Source organism: Girardinichthys multiradiatus, chromosome 9 (assembly GCF_021462225.1).
Source record: "Girardinichthys multiradiatus isolate DD_20200921_A chromosome 9, DD_fGirMul_XY1, whole genome shotgun sequence".
In the NCBI taxonomy this organism is placed as follows: Eukaryota; Metazoa; Chordata; class Actinopteri; order Cyprinodontiformes; family Goodeidae; genus Girardinichthys; species Girardinichthys multiradiatus.
The window spans coordinates 17,964,580-17,983,159 of NC_061802.1; the positions used below are offsets into that span (position 1 = coordinate 17,964,580).

Consider the following 18,580-nt stretch of genomic DNA (forward strand, 5'->3'; position numbering starts at 1 on the left):
ACATCCACTGTATGAAAATACATTAAATAACATAAAACCTTTCCTGTTTAAGGTTAGTATGAATAACCTAAATTACCTCTATGTGCCAAATGCCAGAATAATGAGAGACATAAAAAAAATTGTATTATCCTTATAGAAGTTTACATTCTCTATGACTACTATGCCTCAATTTGGAAAACCCTAGACGGTGAGGTCATCCCTTTATAAGCTTCTGATAAGTTAATTCACAACGTTTGAAATAAATGGAGGTATGGCTCTGCATGTATTTTAAGGCAACACCAAACATGCTGCTTCCTTTTGAGACATCATGGGATATTTAAAGAAATTAGCCAAGATATCAGGAAGAGAACTGTGGACCTACACACAACTGATTTATCTTTGGGTCCATTTTCCAGATGCCTGAAGGTCCCTCGGTCATCTGTTCAAACAATTACATGCAGTATTAACAGTATGGGAATGTCCAGTCATGATGGCGCTCAAGAACGAGACAAGTTCTGTGTTTCAGACATGAAAGGGTTTTGATGCGTATCAACCTCAGAAGAAAAGCCAAGCGATGGTGGCTCAGGTTATAGGGGTTTGTGCTGTAACTGGTGGGTTTTGGTTCAAACCCCCACTCTGTCCATCTTGGGCAAGACACTTCACATGCCTTGCTTGCTGATGGTGGTCAGAGGCCTCGGTTGCACCGATTGTATGGCACCTCTGTCAGTCAGCCCCAGCACAGCTTCCCCCTGTCAGTTTGTGAACTGACTGTAGTGTAAAGCACTTTGATGTCCTTGGACTTAATAAAATTCTATACACATGCAGGCTATTTACCATTAGAGTTAAATGAGTCCTTTAACATCAATGTCTAAAAAAGAGGACCCATTTCTCCAAAGGTGATAAGGGAGAAGTCCTGCGGTCTGATACATTTCAGTGTTCAGCCATAATGTACATCGTTACATCTGAAAGAAATCAGGGGAAGCTTGCAAGCCTGAGAACACCATACCAACTTTGAAGTATGGGGGTGGCAGTATTATGTTGTCGGAATATTTAGCTGGAGAAGGGACTGGTACACTTCATAAAACAGATGGTACATAAAGAGATTACATTTTTTGGAAATATTGAAGCAAGGCATCAAATTGCACTGAAAGTTTACATAATCACTTAGGAAGTTAAAGCTTTGATGCAAATGGGCTTCCAGATTGGCTATTACTCTGAGGATCCAACCAAATTATTTACAGTGTAGCTAAAGGACAACAAAGTCAGTGTTTCAGAGTGGCCATCACAAAGCCCTGGATACAAACAAAGATTGTAAGCTGTTCTCCGATCAATGTTACAAAACAATCTTGAGCTTGTATATTAAAAAATACATTTTGAAATCATTTTAACTAATTTAGAAAATAACCTATTTGTCCATTATACGTTTTGTCTTATGGTCCAATAGTCATATGTTACAGAGATATTAATCTCTTGGCCACTTGATGTCCCTTCATTGGATGAAGCACCACCTTAAAGCTAGTGTATTAGCACTGTGTTTGGTGTTTAAAGCTTTTGATTTACCAAAGTGTCTCTGAACTCAAAACTTTGGGCAGGAATACGTACCTTTGGGTCGAGGTGGGCAGCAGCGTGCTAACTTGACTGGTATCTCGGCCAGCAGGAGCATGTTGTGTTGATAATAGTTGGCGAGTTCTGTCAAGCTGGAAAATGATTTTGAAACACCAGGGAGACTGTAGCTCTCATTTTTAATAATGAGACAATCTTTATAATCATGTCCAAGTGGAGTCTGCAGAAATAGAACCATTAGATTTTATCTACAATTTATACCACTTTTAGATTAGAGGCAATATCAGAAGAAACAGAGATGTCATCGGTGTACAATGGCCAGTAATCTTAAATCATACAAGTGTGATTTTCACCCTAATTAAGATCTTTTAAAGATTTAAAATTTTTGTCATTAAGTCAATAAAGTGCTCAAAAGAGCCTCACAGTTTAAAAATGAATGAGAGTTTAACTCTTTTTCTCTCACTGTCTTTACCTGAACACAAACAGTGAGGAAGAAGTTGTCATAGTTCTTCGGACTTTGCCGGATAAGGAAGGTACCGCCTTTACATCCTGACTTTTTCAGCTTGTTGACTGCAAACTCTGATCTGATTGCATAAAATATGACAGAGATACCTTAAACAGGTTTACTCGAACAGAGTCGTCAAATTGAGCATCTGAAAAAAAAGCTCACATGATAGGGCCATGACAATGGTTTTTGAGGCCCTCTAGAAGGCTTGGCGGAGCAATGTCTTGACAGAAGAAGTGGCTTGAGTCTGTGATTAGTCTGAAGTAGCCGTCAATCAGTGACATAAATGAAAGTGCCTCTTTGCGACTCTGGAAACTAGCTTTCTATAGTGAGAATTGAGCAAACCAAATGGTACAATAAAAACAAAGCAAAACTTTCGTTTCATGTAAAATTATAAATGAAGAAAACTTTATGTAATGAAGTACTTACCAGGCATCTGTCATCCTTCCGAGTTATTGTTACCATCCTGCTGTCTTGTGGGACTATCTCATTTAAGATCCTGTTAATACTGATGTCTACAATTTCATGGAAATCACAGAAGGTTTGCCATTCCTAAAAAAAAAGTTTCGTTTGCAATTACCACAAATGGACTGATTACACAACAAAATCTTTTTTCCTACTAATTCTCATTAAGTAACACCCGACCAACAGGATGAAAACGTACCTCCATGGAAACAACAACTGCAACCACCAGGTTATCTCAAGATGTCTACAAGGTTTAGACCCCAAACTTAAGCTGCTGCCCCACTGTTTTCTATCTTGCAATCTATGCTAGCATATTGAGAAACACCTTACATGAATCTAAGCTGGAGAAATGAAGGAGATTTAGAGGAACATACGGACTGGGTATGTTTTCCCTGTGACATCACTTTCTTGTTTATAGGTAATTTTATATCCAGTTTCAACTGCTTTCTTTTGCACATGCTCTAGTTCCCACCTGTTTAAAGGTTAAGAGATTTAGCTTTAACATTTAGTTTTCCTTCCCATAGAAAGTACTCCTGGATCAGTGCTTCTGTGTTTTTTGTGTCTCTGCTCTGTTTTCTCAAACCCCCAGTCGGTCGTGGCAGATGGCCGCTCACACTGAGCCTGGTTCTGCTGGAGGTTTCTTCCTGTTAAAAGGGAGTTTTTCCTCTCCACTATCGCTACATGAATGCTCAGTATGAGGGATTGCTGCAAAGTCAACGACAGTGACTGTCCATTGTCGTACTCAATGCAATCTGCTGGGTTTCCTTAGATAGAAAAACGTTTTAACTAATTTGAATCTGACTGCACTGTTCAATAGTTAGGATTAATTGAAATGTATGTGCCTGACTTGAAATCTATGTGATTCGATTGAACTGACATTTTAAACTTGCCCACCTTTTACACAATGCAACAGGAAACAACACTCTCCAATTATTTTTACCTCTGCCTTCATCCCTCCCTGTTGGATGGTATAAGGGGGAGTCAGGTTTAGCCTAAACCGGCTCAGTTACTGTTGAGGTGCAAACACACCCTCCATTTCTGCTACCTGTGCGACCCCTTCTCTTTTCCAATGGTTATAATCAGTCTGATATGAGATAGGTACCCCCAATCCTTCTGGTTTTTAGTATAACAATGGCCACCAGTGGGCTCTAGGTGGACAAACTTTATCAGTTTATTATTTTACCTGGTACCCCTACACATAGCCCATTCTAAAATGGTCAAACACTCAGAAGTTTATTCTGACCTCCCCAACAACCCCGCACCATTCCAAACCCTTTGTGAAGTGCCTTGAGACGACGTGTTGTGAATAGGCGCTCTATAAATAAAACTGAATTGAACTGAATTGAATAGCTTTGCATGCAGCTTCATCCACCCTGAAAAACTGCATTTAATGCTTTTGCGCCCTGGGTGAGCCCCTTTTTCCACCGTTCACCAAACAAACAAAATGTATCTAAATTCTGGGGTGGTATATAATGCAGTAAAATCCCAAACAAAGCATGTAAAAAGAACTTTCCCTATTCTCAGGAGAATCAGGAGGCACCAACTCTCATTGACTACACATGCTTAAAGTGCCTGTGCACGCTTTTCTCACAAATGCAGAAGTTGAACGAAAACATCTTAATATTGAAGAAATTGGGCAGTATTTGACATTAAGTTAGGATTAAAGAGGTGATAAAAGACAACTGTGACACACAATTGTAGTTGAATTTTGCCAGTCCAAAGTTGCCCGTAAATGATGTCTAAGGCAAAGTCTCCGGTCATTCATTGTGTGAGTGTCAATGATAACCTGTTCAGGTCGAAGCCAAGTTGTGTTAAAAACAGCGTCAATATGGTGAAACGATGCAATGCTGGTGGTGGCAGCAATACTACGACAGCAGCCGTTAGTCTGTACTATTTTCCTGAAGAGGATCAGAGCTGCCAGGATCAGAGCTGGAAAAGTGATGAGGGACAGATAGGCTGGTCCCACCAAGCACAGCCTGTTGTGTTCAGAGGACTTCTCAGCAAACTGCTTCAAACAAGAAACTTCTGAATTTGCCAGAGAAATTATGTCAGAGGTAAGAATATCTTATAGACGAAAGAGAATGTTCAAGCAGATGCTATAGCAACGCTGTTCCGTGCATCTGATGGTAAAAGATCGCCAAAGAAAAGGTTCCTAATATATACATGTGTATAAATAAATATATGCATGTATTTATTGATATCGCGAGATCTAGTCCATCTTTGATGAATTATTTTTGATAATCGGGATGTTATGCTCATTCTGCCTCTGACTCTCTTTTGTCTTTCTCTGATAGTGACTGAAATAAATCTAAAGAAACATCAGATTCCTTGCTACTGTCTGTGTTGTCAGCCATTGTAGCAGCAGTCTGTTTACGTGGTTGGGTTCCCCTTTGACGTCATAAAAGAGCGCAAAGGAGTAGTCTGGAAATGCCTTTTTGGTTAAATGTATTTAACTGTTCATTTCAGCTCCATAAATTTACCTTTTGACATATTTTATTAATGTTTCCTTTCCATAAATGTAACTGGATTTATTATAAAGATTTGATGTCACAGGCACTTTAAAATCAACAAAGATAATGTCCAAGGCACCAAAGACAGATAAATTACATATTTTTATCTAATGCTTGTGCAACCCACTTTCTAATGTTGCTCTTGCTGACAACCCACAAGCTCTTCAGTGATTGTACTTCAGCCTTCAATGTAGGTATATTTAAGAGTGTAGTTATGTCTAATATGAAACTAACATGTTCAGATTTAAAATGAATATTAAAGTGAGTGGGTCAGGAACCCCATGAGTCAAAAAACTTAAAAATCTTGAATCAAGTGTGAAATGCAAAAACCTTGAAACTAAGGAACCACTTAAAACCTAAATACTGTCACTTCTACCTCTGCCTTAACGTGTCCTACTCATTGTGAACTTTCATTAAACCCAGACCACTCATATTTAACACTGGGACTGCAAAATACACAGAGAAATTAACTGTAGAGACCAACAGACTGTGAAATTGTATTTTTGTTTTGATTAAACAAAGGGCTAAATATTGAACCCAACTAGGTAACCTTTATTGCATAAAAACAGTTCAATTTGCTCTTACCAGGGCACCATCAGGATGACCAGTTTGAATTCCTGTCTCCCCACAGATGTGCAGAAGGGTGAACGTTGCTTCAGAGTGAGAGGAAGAATGGTTGACACGGAAGGTCTCACTCCCGAGAGAGGGCTCAATGCCAGCCAGTTCAATCAGATATTTGAGTTTTAAGCTATACTCATCAATTGAGCATTTGCCAAGTTTCTTCAAGAAACGCTTAAGAGTATTCCGGATTCGAAAGCGGTCCAGGCGGTTTCGTTTCTGGATGTCAGTTCGGTGTGACTTGGGGAGGCATGATTTATAGCTGAGGAAGAGCAATTTGTGTAAAACAGAAACTATAACATATATATATATATATATATATATATATATATATACTATATAACATACAAGACATTTTTTATTTATTTTTAGTATTACAAATATTGTAAAGGTCAACATTTAAATTGAATGTACTTGCTAGCTGCACAATGATATCAAATACCAAACACCTGAAATAGAAAAACTAAGATGAGCTGCCCACATTTCTAATCTATGATTAGTCTGACAACTAAAAATACAACTTTATTCAACTGTAAACACCTGACGGTCTTGCAGAGGTCTCTTATAGTCTGGTGTCTCTCTTTAGCCATTCTCCACAAGTCCAACACAGCGAGGCCGAGGCATTCCTCCTGGGCGCTCAAAGGTGGAACGATTCCTCCTTCACTTGCAATGAAGTCACTTCGCACCTACACATCAAGGAAGCCAGGGACAGTCTTTAGTAACAAAAAACAGTCAGTCAGTCATTTTCTATACCATGTCATCCATAGGGGGTTGCAGGGAGCTGGTGCCTACCTCCAGCAGTCTATGGACGGGAGTCCATCGCAGGGAAACACACAAACAACCATGCACACACTCATTCACACACCTAAGGGCAATTTAAAGAGACCAATCAACCTAACAGGCATGTCTTTGGACAGTGGAAGGAAGCCGGAGTACCCGGAGAGAACCCATGCATGCACGGGGACAACATGCAAACTCCATGCAGAAAGACCCCCGGCCAGGAATCGCACCCAAACCCTTCTCGCTGCAAGGCAACAGCGCTACCCACTGCGCCACCGCGCAGCCCGTAACAAAAAACATTTCACTACAAAATATTCAAAACTACAAAATAACTACAAAATAAACATTAATGAATATCTCTTTGAGTTGTTGAAATGTGTACTTTAAAAGTCGCTTTCAACAGACTAGTTGTTTCAGTCTCCAGTCATCTTCATTTGATTTGAACTGAGCATATGTGAAATTGAGGATGTTAACCTCTGACTTTAGCTGTATAGCTAATTTGTATATGCTGAATAAGCATCAGTCATAAAAAAGTCTAAGACAATAAAATGCATAAGGCTGTTTATGTGGTAGATAAAAGAGAGTTCATCTAAGCATTTATTTTTTTTACAATTTCCCTTTCTTTACAGTGGTCCACCATTAATTTGACATAAAATGCATGAGGATATTACATTAAGCAAGTCACTCTCCTTAATGCTAATGAAGATTATTTTTTACGTCCTTTACCTGAGCGAAAAGGTAATCTATGACATTGTAGTCAAGCACGGGACTGATTCTGTCTCTTGTCGGACTGTAGCGGTAGGAGGTTCTGGATCCTTGTGCGAACCAGTTTCCAAAGAAAAACCTGAAGACATAAACAAATCCATTGTTTTTTCTTAATCAAAGCAACCCCTACTTTTGAAATTCAAACCAATGTGTTACCTGTCATTCACATTGAAATATTTACCTCTAAGCACAGACATGAATGTGAACCAAAATATCAGTGTTGATTTTATGAACTTTTTAAATGTATAAAAACATTTCAGTAATCCAAAATATATTATCTTTACTGACACCTTGTTACAAAGATTGTTGGGAAGATGTAAAGAAGATACAATTGCCATTTTAAATCAATCGAATCCTGTATTTGGTAATGACAGTCTAAAGATTTTTAAAAAATGGTGTCTTGTGCACAATAAGTTAAGTTCTGAATATAAGTTATTGCATCATAGGTGCAGTGAAACAAGCAGCAAAACATTCCCCGTTTGTATGATTTTTACTTGAAAGATTGCAAATAGCAGGATTTGCATGTATTTATTGCTTATTTTTTGCTTCTCTTAGCTAATTTATTAATAATGATACAAATATTGAAACAAAGAACATTCCACAATATACAGTATAGACCAAAGGTTTGGACACACCTTCTCATTCAAAGAATTTTCTTTATTTTCATGACTATGAATATTGTAGCTTCACACTGACGGAATCAAAACTATGAATTAACACATGTGGAATTATATACTGAACAAAAAAGTGTGAAACAACTGAAAATATGTCTTATATTCTAGGTTCTTCAAAGTAGCCACCTTTTGCTTTGATTATTGCTCCGCACACTCTTGGCATTCTGTTGATGGGTTTCAAGAGGTAGTCACCTGAAATGGTTTTCCAACAGTCTTGAAGGAGTTCCCAGAGATGCTTAGCACTTGTTGGCCCTTTTGCCTTCACTCTGTGGTCCAGCTCACCCCAAACCATCTCGATTGGGTTCAGGTCCGGTGACTGTGGAGGCCAGGTCATCTGGCGCAGCACCCCATCACTCTCCTTCTTGGTCAAATAGCCCTTACACAGCCTGGAGGTGTGTTTGGGGTCATTGTCCTGTTGAAAAATAAATGATGGTCCAACTAAACGCAAACCGGATGGAATAGCATGCCGCTGCAAGATGCTGTGGTAGCCATGCTGGTTCAGTATGCCTTCAATTTTGAATAAATCCCCAACAGTGTCACCAGCAAAGCACCCCCACACCATCATACCTCCTCCTCCATGCTTCACGGTGGGAACCAGGCATGTAGAGTCCATCCGTTCATCTCTTCTGCGCTGCACAAAGACACGGTGGTTGGAACCAAAGATCTCAAACTAGGACTCATCAGACCAAAGCACAGATTTCCACTGGTCTAATGTCCATTCCTTGTGTTCTTTAGCCCAAACAAGTCTCTTCTGCTTGTTGCCTGTCCTCAGCAGTGGTTTCCTAGCAGCTATTTTACCATGAAGGACTGATTCACACAGTCTCCTCTTAACAGTTGTTCTAGAGATGTGTCTGCTGCTAGAACTCTGTGTGGCATTGACCTGTTCTCTAATCTGAGCTGCTGTTAACCTGCGACTTCTGAGGCTGGTGACTTGAATTAACTTATCGTCCACAGCAGAGGTGACTCTTGGTCTTCCTTTCCTGGGGCGGTCCCCATGTGAGCCAGTTTCTTTGTAGCGCTTGATGGTTTTTGTGACTGCACTTGGGGACACTTTCAAAGTTTTCCCAATTGTTCGGACTGACTGACCTTCATTTCTTAAAGTAATGATGGCCACTCGTTTTTCTTTACTTAGCTGCTTTTTTCTTGCCATAATACAAATTCTAACAGTCTATTCAGTAGGACTATCAGCTGTGTACTGTATCCACCTCCAGGACAACACAACTGATGGTCCCAACCCCATTTATAAGGCTTGAAATCCCACTTAATAAACCTGACAGGGCACACCTGTGAAGTGAAAACCATTTCAGATGACTACCTCTTGAAGCTCATCAACAGAATGCCAAGAGTGTGTGGAGCAATAATCAAAGCAAAAGGTGGCTAATTTGAAGAACCTAGAATATAAGACATATTTTCTGTTGTTTCACACTTTTTTGTTCAGTATATAATTCCACATGTGTTAATTCATAGTTTTGATGCCTTCAGTGTGAAGCTACAATATTCATAGTGAAAATATGAAACATGAAAATAAAGACAACTCTGTGAATGAGAAGGTGTGTCCAAACCTTTGGTCTGTATTGTAGTTTTAGAAAGAACTCATACAAAGAACTCATAACTTACCTTACTCTAAAGTGGACGACTAAGTTTTCATCTGAGTCGAAAATGTGTGATGGCGGATACCAAAATGACAAATCTGCAGAGGCCAAACCGAAAAGGCTCAGGTACACTGGTAAGATTCCTGTGCAAAAAAAAAAAAAAAGCATAGTTACACATTCATTATTTGGGCAAACAGCATCTAAAACCAGAAGCTCCTGCTCAGACTCTTGTTCGCCACTGAATTCTTACCATTTTTCTTTCCTGCTTGTATGCAAACATTTTCTGCAGTTATCTGTCCAGATGAAATCTGTATTACTGTTGCATCCTTTGTGCCAGGAGAAAAGTAGAGGTGCACTTGTAAGCCAGCTGCCACGCTCGAACTGGACCTCTGGCTGCCCTCCCGGCCTCTGAACACCAGGGGGGTCGACTCTTCCTCTCTATTCATGGGCATGTCTAAGAATAAAATCAGCAGCTGCATTCAAATATTTGCTTCAATTTAATACCATATAAAAGACATTTCGGTCTAACACACTCTAGTCAGGAGATGTAAACTTTCCGAAAAACAGGAGCAAAAATATTATTTCAGGCAGAAGGTGATTGATCAGTGATGCTACAAATTCTAGTATGAGAAATAACATATGTTTCTAGGGTTATTCTTTTTACCAAAGCATTCACAAAACAACAAAAATAAAGTGAATTTGAAAGGAATCTAAAAAAAAGCCAGAAAAAAGTCTTAATATTTAGATTTTTGTTGTGGATTATAAAAATGTTAATATAAATATTTCCCTTTATTTTATGTAACTATTCTAGGGAAAAATAAAATTGCGATTCTGTCCAATTATTAGTAAAGTTAGCTATGCAGATCTATAAAGAAATATAAACTTCACAAAAAAAAAATAAACTTAAAAAGGAAACATACACAGGGGCTTGAATATAACATTGATGATTTTTTGATCTGTATTGATTTTTTGTTTTTGCAAGGTTTAGCTTGGAGCTCCCCACTGAATGTAAGAAAAGTTGTTAAAGAAATGCCAATATTAGGTACTGTGCTAAACGTTTAATCCATGACATTTGTAATTTATTTATACTTCATTTCCAGTAAAGCACAAATTGTTCCAGAATTTTAAAATATTTCAACAGACTTTCTGAAGGTCATTTAAAGTATTTTGGCAAATCTTTGTAAGGACTGGATAATGAAATTAGACAAGTGGAAGACAAGAAAGAAAGTGTCAAGCCAAAACAGCTACTTGTATGGACAGTATCTGAAAGTCATGTCTTATTTGTAACGAAAAACAGTCAGTCATTTTCTATACCATGTCATCCATAGGGGGTTGCAGGGAGCTGGTACCTATCTCCAGCAGTCTATGGATGGGAGGGGGGTCCATTGCAGGGCAACACACAAACAACCATGCACACACTCATTCATACACCTAAGGGCAATTTAGATTTACCAATTAACCTAACAGGCATGTCTTTGGACTGTGGGAGGAAGATGGAGTACCTGGTGAGAACCCATGCATGCACAGGGAGAACATGCAAACTCCATGCAGAAAGACCCCTGGCTGGGAATTGAACCCAGGACCTTCTTGCTGCAAGGCAACAGTGCTACCAACACCATGCAGCCCCGACATAAAGATATAAAATTCTAAGTTTTTGTGAAGAATCAACAACAAGTGGGACACAATCATGAAGTGGAATGAAATTTATTTGACGTGTCAAACTTTTTTAACAAACAAAAAACTGAAAAGTGGGGCGTGCAATATTATTTGGCCCCCTAATGTTAATACTTTGTAGCGCCACCCTTTGCTGCAATTACAGCTGCAAGTTGCTTGGGGTATGTCTCTATTGTTTTGCACATTGAGAGACTGAAATTTTTGCCCATTCTTCCTTGCAAAACAGCTCGAGCTCAGTGAGGTTGGATGGAGAGCATTCGTGAACAGCAGTCTTCAGCTCTTTCCACAGATTCTCGATTGGATTCAGGTCTGGACTTTGACTTGGCCATTCCAACACCTGGATACGTTTATTTATGAACCATTCCATTCTAGATTTGGCTTTTTGTTTTGGATCATTGTCTTGTTGGAAGATAAATCTCCGTCCCAGTCTCAGGTCTCTTGCAGACTACAACAGGTTTTCTTCCAGAATGGTCCTGTATTTGGCCCCATCCATCTTCCCATCAATTTAGACCATCTTCCTTGTCCCTGCTGACAAAAAGTAGGCCCACACCATGATGCTGCCACCACCATGTTTGACAGTGGGGATGGTGTGTTCAGGGTGATGAGCTGTGTTGCTTTCATGCCAAACATATCGTTTTGCATTGTGGCTAGACAGTTCAATTTTGGTTTCATTCTTCCACATGTTTGGTGTGTCTCCCTGGTGGCTTGTGGCAAACTTTAAATGAGACTTTTTCTGGATATCTTTGAGAAATGGCTTTCTTCTTGCCCCTCTTCCATAAAGGCCAGATTTGTGCAGTGTACGACTGATTGTTGTCCAATGGATAGACTCTCCCACCTCAGCTGTAGATCTCTGCAGTTCATACAGAGTGATCATGGGCCTCTTGGCTACATCTCTGATCAGTCTTCTCCTTGTTCGAGATGAGAGTTTAGAGGGACGGCCGGGTCTTGGTAGATTTGCAGTGGTCTGATACTCCTTCCATTTCAATATGATTACTTGCACAGTGCTCCTTGGGATGTTTAAAGCTTGGGAAATCTTTTGTATCCAAATCCGGCTTTAAACTTCTCCACAACAGTATCTCGGACCTGCCTGGTGTATTCCTTGGTCTTCATGATGCTCTCTGGGCTTTGAACAGAACCCTGAGACTATCACAGAGCAGGTGCATTTATACGGAGACTTGATTACACACAGGTGGAGAGAGAGAGAGAGAGAGAGAGAGATTCCTCTGCGGCGTTAGAGCATTTAAACCAGCAGCTGTAATGTTTGTTGGAATAAAGTTACATACCCTACTCTGAGTAATTTCTTATCCTGCACGTAGATGGCTATTATCCATCTGTGGCTCACCCCAACAGTATTGCACTTGCATGTTTTCCTGATATTGTGAAGCCCTGATTTTAGCTAATGCTAGCATATAATCTTAGCAATGCTGCTTAGGCTGCTATTTGTGTTTTAGCATTTTAAACTTATTTTATCACTGCAATAATCCTGGAGGCATTCCTCTTTTGCCTCTTGCTCTACTGACTTGACTGAACCTTAATAAACCCTGTATTTGTAAAGGATAAATAACTCTTCTAGTTCTCTATGGGGTTCTTTTTCAGGAAGGATCAGAAGACAAGATGGACAATCTGTTTACTCAAACCCTCTGGACTGAACAAGACAACCTTTAGCAACACTTGCTTATTTAATGAACTGCTGTTTTCTCAGTCATATCTCAGTTTTTCTGCTTCCTGTGGCTTTGTTTATTTCTGAACATGTTTGGTCACTTCGCAATCTTCATTTAAGCTGATTGGTTGTTTTGTTTGGATTAGAACACAGAAACCATCTGTCTTATTTAACATCGCCTTTCAATCAGAAATGAGTTGCGTTGAGAATCCGTGTAACTGTAAGTCTGAGGCAATAGAAATTATCACAAATGCAGTATTTGCTTGTGTTGTGCACTGTTCTCTCTGACTGAACAGTGGTTATGTATCATACACTGTTCAAAAAAAGACCTGTGGGGATTCCCGCTAGGTTTTGGCGAGACTATTTGCAATGCTTTGCTAAATAAGGAACGATACAGCATATAAAATACAGAATCCCTTGTGAGCTTGTTTCATGTTTCACAATTTGTTCTTAAATTACATAATTGACACAGAAAAAGTCTCACACTGAATTCACACAAAAAAACATCAGAGTAAGGGTAAAGGGAATCTTTATGAGGTTTCAAAAACTCTAAAGGTAAGCATTCACTCCAGATACATAGCTATAGTAGAACAAAACACAGTTAAATTTTATTGTTGTTAGTTAAAACTGACAACTAACCTTTCATAGCACAGACTTTCTAAAAACTGCAGCACACTCCAACCATTAACACCAAACATAAATATCCTAAAAACCTAAAAATGCAGGGTTAACACTTACCTTTTATATTTGTTTGTCAATAAATTTAATCAGTTTTTTCCTGTAGCTTCGGACATTTTTTAACATCTGCGTTTCTTTGCTCTCTGTGTGTCACCGTCAGCGTGTCTGGGTGTTGACAGGAAGTCCTATCTGATTTCCTGATTTTTGACAAGCGTACCGAAATTGTCAACAGTCTCTCATCTTTGTCAAATAGTTTTTAATCTCACAGTCATTAAACATGAAAAAAACCTTACCTTGTTACACAAAACTTCTGTTGATTACATAAACAACTTAACTACAATATACAGCACATTGTCTGAAAAAAATTTAGATTTCAACCTCTCCCTACTTTCCCTGCATTTTGTTAAAAATGTTTATCTTAGCAGTCTTTATGAGAATGAGTCTGGCAACATTTACAACACAAATGCTACATCTGCAGATTCAGAACTAGAAATACCAGTTGTATTATAGTAATGTTTGTTGTAAGTGTATAAAATGCAAAATTCACAATACTTAAAAGGTTGTTTGAAGAAGAGCAGGATTTTCTTTTGCAACTCCATTAAACAACAATAAATAAAACAGCAATAACAAAATTAGACACTAATGATTAACATTTTGTGGAAACTTAAACACATTCAGTCTGTGTATTTCAACAAACTGAGGCTACTTTTAGAAGATTTCTTGATGATACAATGACCATCTACTTTTCAGATGAGGCAAAAGTTGCTGTTCAGTAAAAGCGAATGTGCTTCTTTCAGGAAATCGATTTATCTGACATTTCAGGAAAAGTAACCCAGCTGACGAGTGTGGCTTCTCTTCTCAGCAGTGCAGCTTCCTGTTCTAGTTTTACCAAAACCACTTGGTCTAAACTGCAACATTCACATCCAGCCTGGGCTAAGAGTTTAATTTTTATTACCCTTTTCATCTTTCAATTTGCATTTGTTTGAAACTCATAAATTCTCTTTGATGACATTGTAGAGTGTGTAAAATATTTGTTAAATTATGTGCAAATTAGCTTCACTTTTAGTGGTGTTGTGCAACAATAGGTTGTTTTTTTCGCTATTATTGTGTAATAACCAAGGTTGGTTTAAGGAATTTAGAATGAGAATAAATTCATTTTACAACTAACTAACTTCAACAACCAATTCACAATGTAAATAGCAACCATCTTGAATGCGGTGGTTGGGTATGGTTGTGTTGCCCCAGCTTTCCGACTTACAGGGCCATTCCAGTTTAAACTTTCAAATTTTCTTATTTATTTGTTTTATCCTGAATACATTTTCTTTGACCAGACACAACCTATTACATGAACAGTTCTGGTGAGTACGAGGACATCTTATAGGGGCAGTGAGTTCAGCAGGTCCAGTGAACAAAAAAGCCGTGGTGGCTGCTTCCAGTAGCAGCTGGAAGGAAGCTTCTTCTCAGGACTGGACGCACGCGGGAAGGCGTGTGAGGCTGCGGCTCCTACACCATTCTCTCTCAGGGCAGTGAAAGGGGAAGTCTCTTCACTTGACGTAATTAAAGACACCGTCTCTTCTTGGGGAATCTTTGGCTCAGATTCTTTTTCTGCAAAAGCTCACCTGTTATGCATACAGCAGACCGTAAGAAGTAGTCTAACTTGGCCAGCGAAGTCAGACATCCATGCTAATTGACCCCCCTATGCTGCTCTAGTGAAGAGCTGTGGGAAAGTGGGTGAACGGGGCTGCACATAGAGTTTTGTAGACCTATGATGTCAAGCTTTGACTCCTGCTTCCTAGGAGCTTTTCTTGAAAGCAGTTACTTTTTCACAAAGGTTGGATGGGTTTGGATTGCTTTTTTCCCTTGAATTAAACTTGAAAACTGCTTTTTGTATTTACTTAGGATATATTTATCCAATATTAAAATGTGTTTGATGATATAAAAATTTTAAGTGTGAAAATAACAGTTGAAATCTGAAAGGGGCAAACACTATTTGCACCGCACTGTAGATGTAAAAGTAATAGAAAAAGTGGATTTACAGCTTTAATTAAGGGGTGGAAGTCCCAGTTTGACAGTCAATTGATGGAAAAAACTCGTATGTGCAAAACTATCAAAGGACACTAATAGTTGGCTCCAAAACAAAACTGTATTGAATTTAAATTGGAGGAAGAAATTAAAAATCAAACATTTTTTCTATTAACTACATTTTCTCACTCTGTTTTTTTATTTTTATTTTAAACGACATTGTGTCACCTATTTATGTCAAATATATTAAGCCTTGTTCAAACTTTTGTTTTACCTTTTCTTCCCAGTGTATTGTTTTTACTCACTCAGCACAATTCTCAGACTGGCATGTCTGTACTTCTCTTTTTGCTTCCTTCTCTGTGTTTAACAGGATGGACTGTTTAATCCTGCTGTTGTCAACAGAACTAGTTGTACAAGAAAAGCCCAGCTCATCGCCTGATCCGCTGCCTAGGCTCCATGTCCTGTTTTTATGGAAGAAATACAGTCTCATTAGAATCAGACTTTTTTTAGACATTGAATTTATAACACTAACTCTAATTTCTTCCATATGTTTTCACCTTTTTAAGTCACCAGGTCATCGATCTATCCATCTATTCATTTTCTTTACCCGTTTCTTCCGTTGAAACCAGGATTTTCTTGCTGCAAGGCAACAGTGGCACTGACTGCACCACCATGCAGCCCAAGTCACCAGTTCATTTGTCATTAAATATTTCAAACTCACCATGCGACTCCTAAGTTCTTGTTTGCACTTTGGTCCTTCAAAAGCTGTATGCAATATGACAGAAGATTCCAGCCAGCAACTAGACCATGTCTGTCAGGGAGGTTCGTAGTGGCACACCAGTGGATCCAGCAGCAGCTATAAGAGGCAGAGGACTTATAGGGGGGACCTGGCTGCTCAGTTAATTCAGTCCCATCTTTTCATACTCCAGCTTTCATTCTTCCCAATAGGGTCCCAGTCCTTCAAGGTTTTCCTAATGTTTTGGATCTGTCTTCTGCTGCTTTTTATTTTTGTTCATGTAAATTGTAGACTCTTTATATTGTTAAATCTTTACTTTCCTTATGATCCTGCCTGTGTTATGGTCCTCACCAATGCTAGTTTTATAATTATCATTGTAGTTGTGCTCAGAAAAAGTTTGCAGAGCACTGCTGGGTTAAAGCTTGTTGAGACAGTATTTCATTAACCTTGTGTTTTTGCTTCTTGTGCTTGGTCTTCTTTAAATGGTGTTATTTTGTCTTGTATGTTGGTGAACCAGAAGCAATGTTCAGTTCTGATAGAGAAAAAAATTATTTTGTTGGAATAAGTCTAAAAAGGGACATTTGTTACTATTTTTCAGTGTAGTATGTTTGTACCTTATTTTAAATATATTAGTATTTTTTCCGGTATTTTCAAAAACATTACACATCTGAAATGACTCCTAAGTCTTTAGTCTTAAATTGATCCTGACTTTGACTAGTAGTTACATCTATCCCCTGAAACATTCATTTAGCACTTGATTATCTGTACCCAGTAATTCTCACACGGGGGCTGGTGTCTATCTGTAGGCCCCCAGCGACCCTTCAAGAATAGGCGTGTATAGACGATGGATGGATGTTTTATAGCCCTACACCAGACAAACAACTACTGTTTTGAGATAAAAGTAAATAAGGATAAGGCCTTAAGATAGCTAAAAAAAAATTTAAGTTTGGACGACCTTGTTGATCATTTATCACTAACAAGTTATAAAAACTGAATCAATTTTTTTCTATGACAGTTCAATAACATTTACTTTTTCAATAAAGTATGAAGGCGATCAGCAGGCCGGCGACGTAGGATCTGAGCCGGCCGGTGACGTAACAAGAACAGAGTTCAGGCGGGCGACCAAGCAGAGTAGAGGACCCCCCAGAAACTCTGTGGAACTCCGGAGTCGTGGAGCCTGGCAAACCCTCGGAGGCTGAAGCAGAGCCAGGCGAACCCTCAGCAGAGCCTGGCAAACCCTCGGAGGCTGAAGCAGAGCCTGGCAAACCCTCAGAGGCTGAAGCAGAGCCTGGCAAACCCTCAGAGGCTGAAGCAGAGCCTGGCAAACCCTCGTCTCCAGGTACAGAGGCCAGAACGAGGACCAGTTGCTCCTTGAACCCCTGCAGACTAGGAACAGGAGCTAAGGCGACAGCAGGACCCTCAGTGACATGAACAGGAGCCGAGGCGTCGCCGGGACCCTCAGTGACGTGAGCAGGAGCCGAGCCGTCGACCGGACCCTCAGTGGCGTGGGCAGAGGAGTCGCCGGGCCCCCGATGACTTGAGCCGGGGCGTCCCTCTTACGACGTCCTCTGCGCCATGTGGAGGGGGTTGAGGCTGACTTAGGGTCTGGCCTGGAGTCAGGCTGTGGTGTGTCTGGCCTGGAGTCAGGCTGTGGACCTGGCGTGGGCTGCTTTGCAGCAGCAGCAGCTCCCTGGAGTCCTGGCGTGGGCTGCTCTGCAGCAGCACTCATGTGGCTTGGTGTGGGTGAAGGAGGACGGCAGTAAAACAACCTTACTGCCATTTCATAATCCATCTCTATCTGCCTTATCCTCTCCATCAGCTCAGGAGAGGAATACAGGAGACCAGTCGTCCTGAGGCTCTTTATCTGGCGTGCATAGAACCTCAAGCGCTGCTCCAGCTCAACAGGTGTTGCATCAGAACACCGGGCTGGAGCGAGCACAGACGGCATGGGCGGAGGTGCAGCGAGCCTGGGAGATAGTGCTGTGGCAGGCGAAGATGCGGGCTTACTTGCCGCAGTGCTCACGTAGGCTGGCTGGGAAACCACCTCCTCACCAGCCGAACCACAGGAAGGTGCTCCACGCCGGCGTTTCTTGCGGCGGGAGGAGGGCGAGGGCTGCACTGCCGGGCCAAAATGCGCAGCCAGAGAACGGCAACGAAGGGGACCTGTCCCCGGACATGGAATCGCCAACCTGGATCCATCATAAGCCGACTGCGGCACTGACAGCCCTGCAGAACGGCGCAACGACTTCTCCGCCTCCCGAGACAGGAAAGTAAGGACGTCAATGTAGCCAGCCTGATGCTCATCCGTGAAGGTCCATTGTTGGCGGAAACATACTGTTACGGTTTGTGAGATACAGGA

At 40.2% G+C, this 18,580-nt stretch overlaps 1 protein-coding gene across 1 annotated transcript in view; it reads right to left on the bottom strand.

Annotated features, from left to right (window-relative positions):
- Positions 1-13,623, bottom strand: part of jak3 (Janus kinase 3 (a protein tyrosine kinase, leukocyte)) — a 29,223-nt gene extending 15,600 nt beyond the window's left edge. Inside the window, exons 1-10 of the mRNA XM_047374054.1 lie at positions 13,524-13,623; positions 9,702-9,905; positions 9,477-9,594; positions 7,147-7,264; positions 6,181-6,326; positions 5,608-5,902; positions 2,477-2,599; positions 2,213-2,370; positions 2,015-2,126; positions 1,582-1,762 (exon numbers count right to left, since the gene is read on the bottom strand). Coding sequence (XP_047230010.1) covers positions 1,582-1,762; positions 2,015-2,126; positions 2,213-2,370; positions 2,477-2,599; positions 5,608-5,902; positions 6,181-6,326; positions 7,147-7,264; positions 9,477-9,594; positions 9,702-9,903 — 1,453 coding nt within the window. The 5' untranslated portion in view covers positions 9,904-9,905; positions 13,524-13,623. The remainder of the gene's footprint in view (positions 1-1,581; positions 1,763-2,014; positions 2,127-2,212; positions 2,371-2,476; positions 2,600-5,607; positions 5,903-6,180; positions 6,327-7,146; positions 7,265-9,476; positions 9,595-9,701; positions 9,906-13,523) is intronic.
- Positions 13,624-18,580: the final 4,957 nt, after the last annotated feature.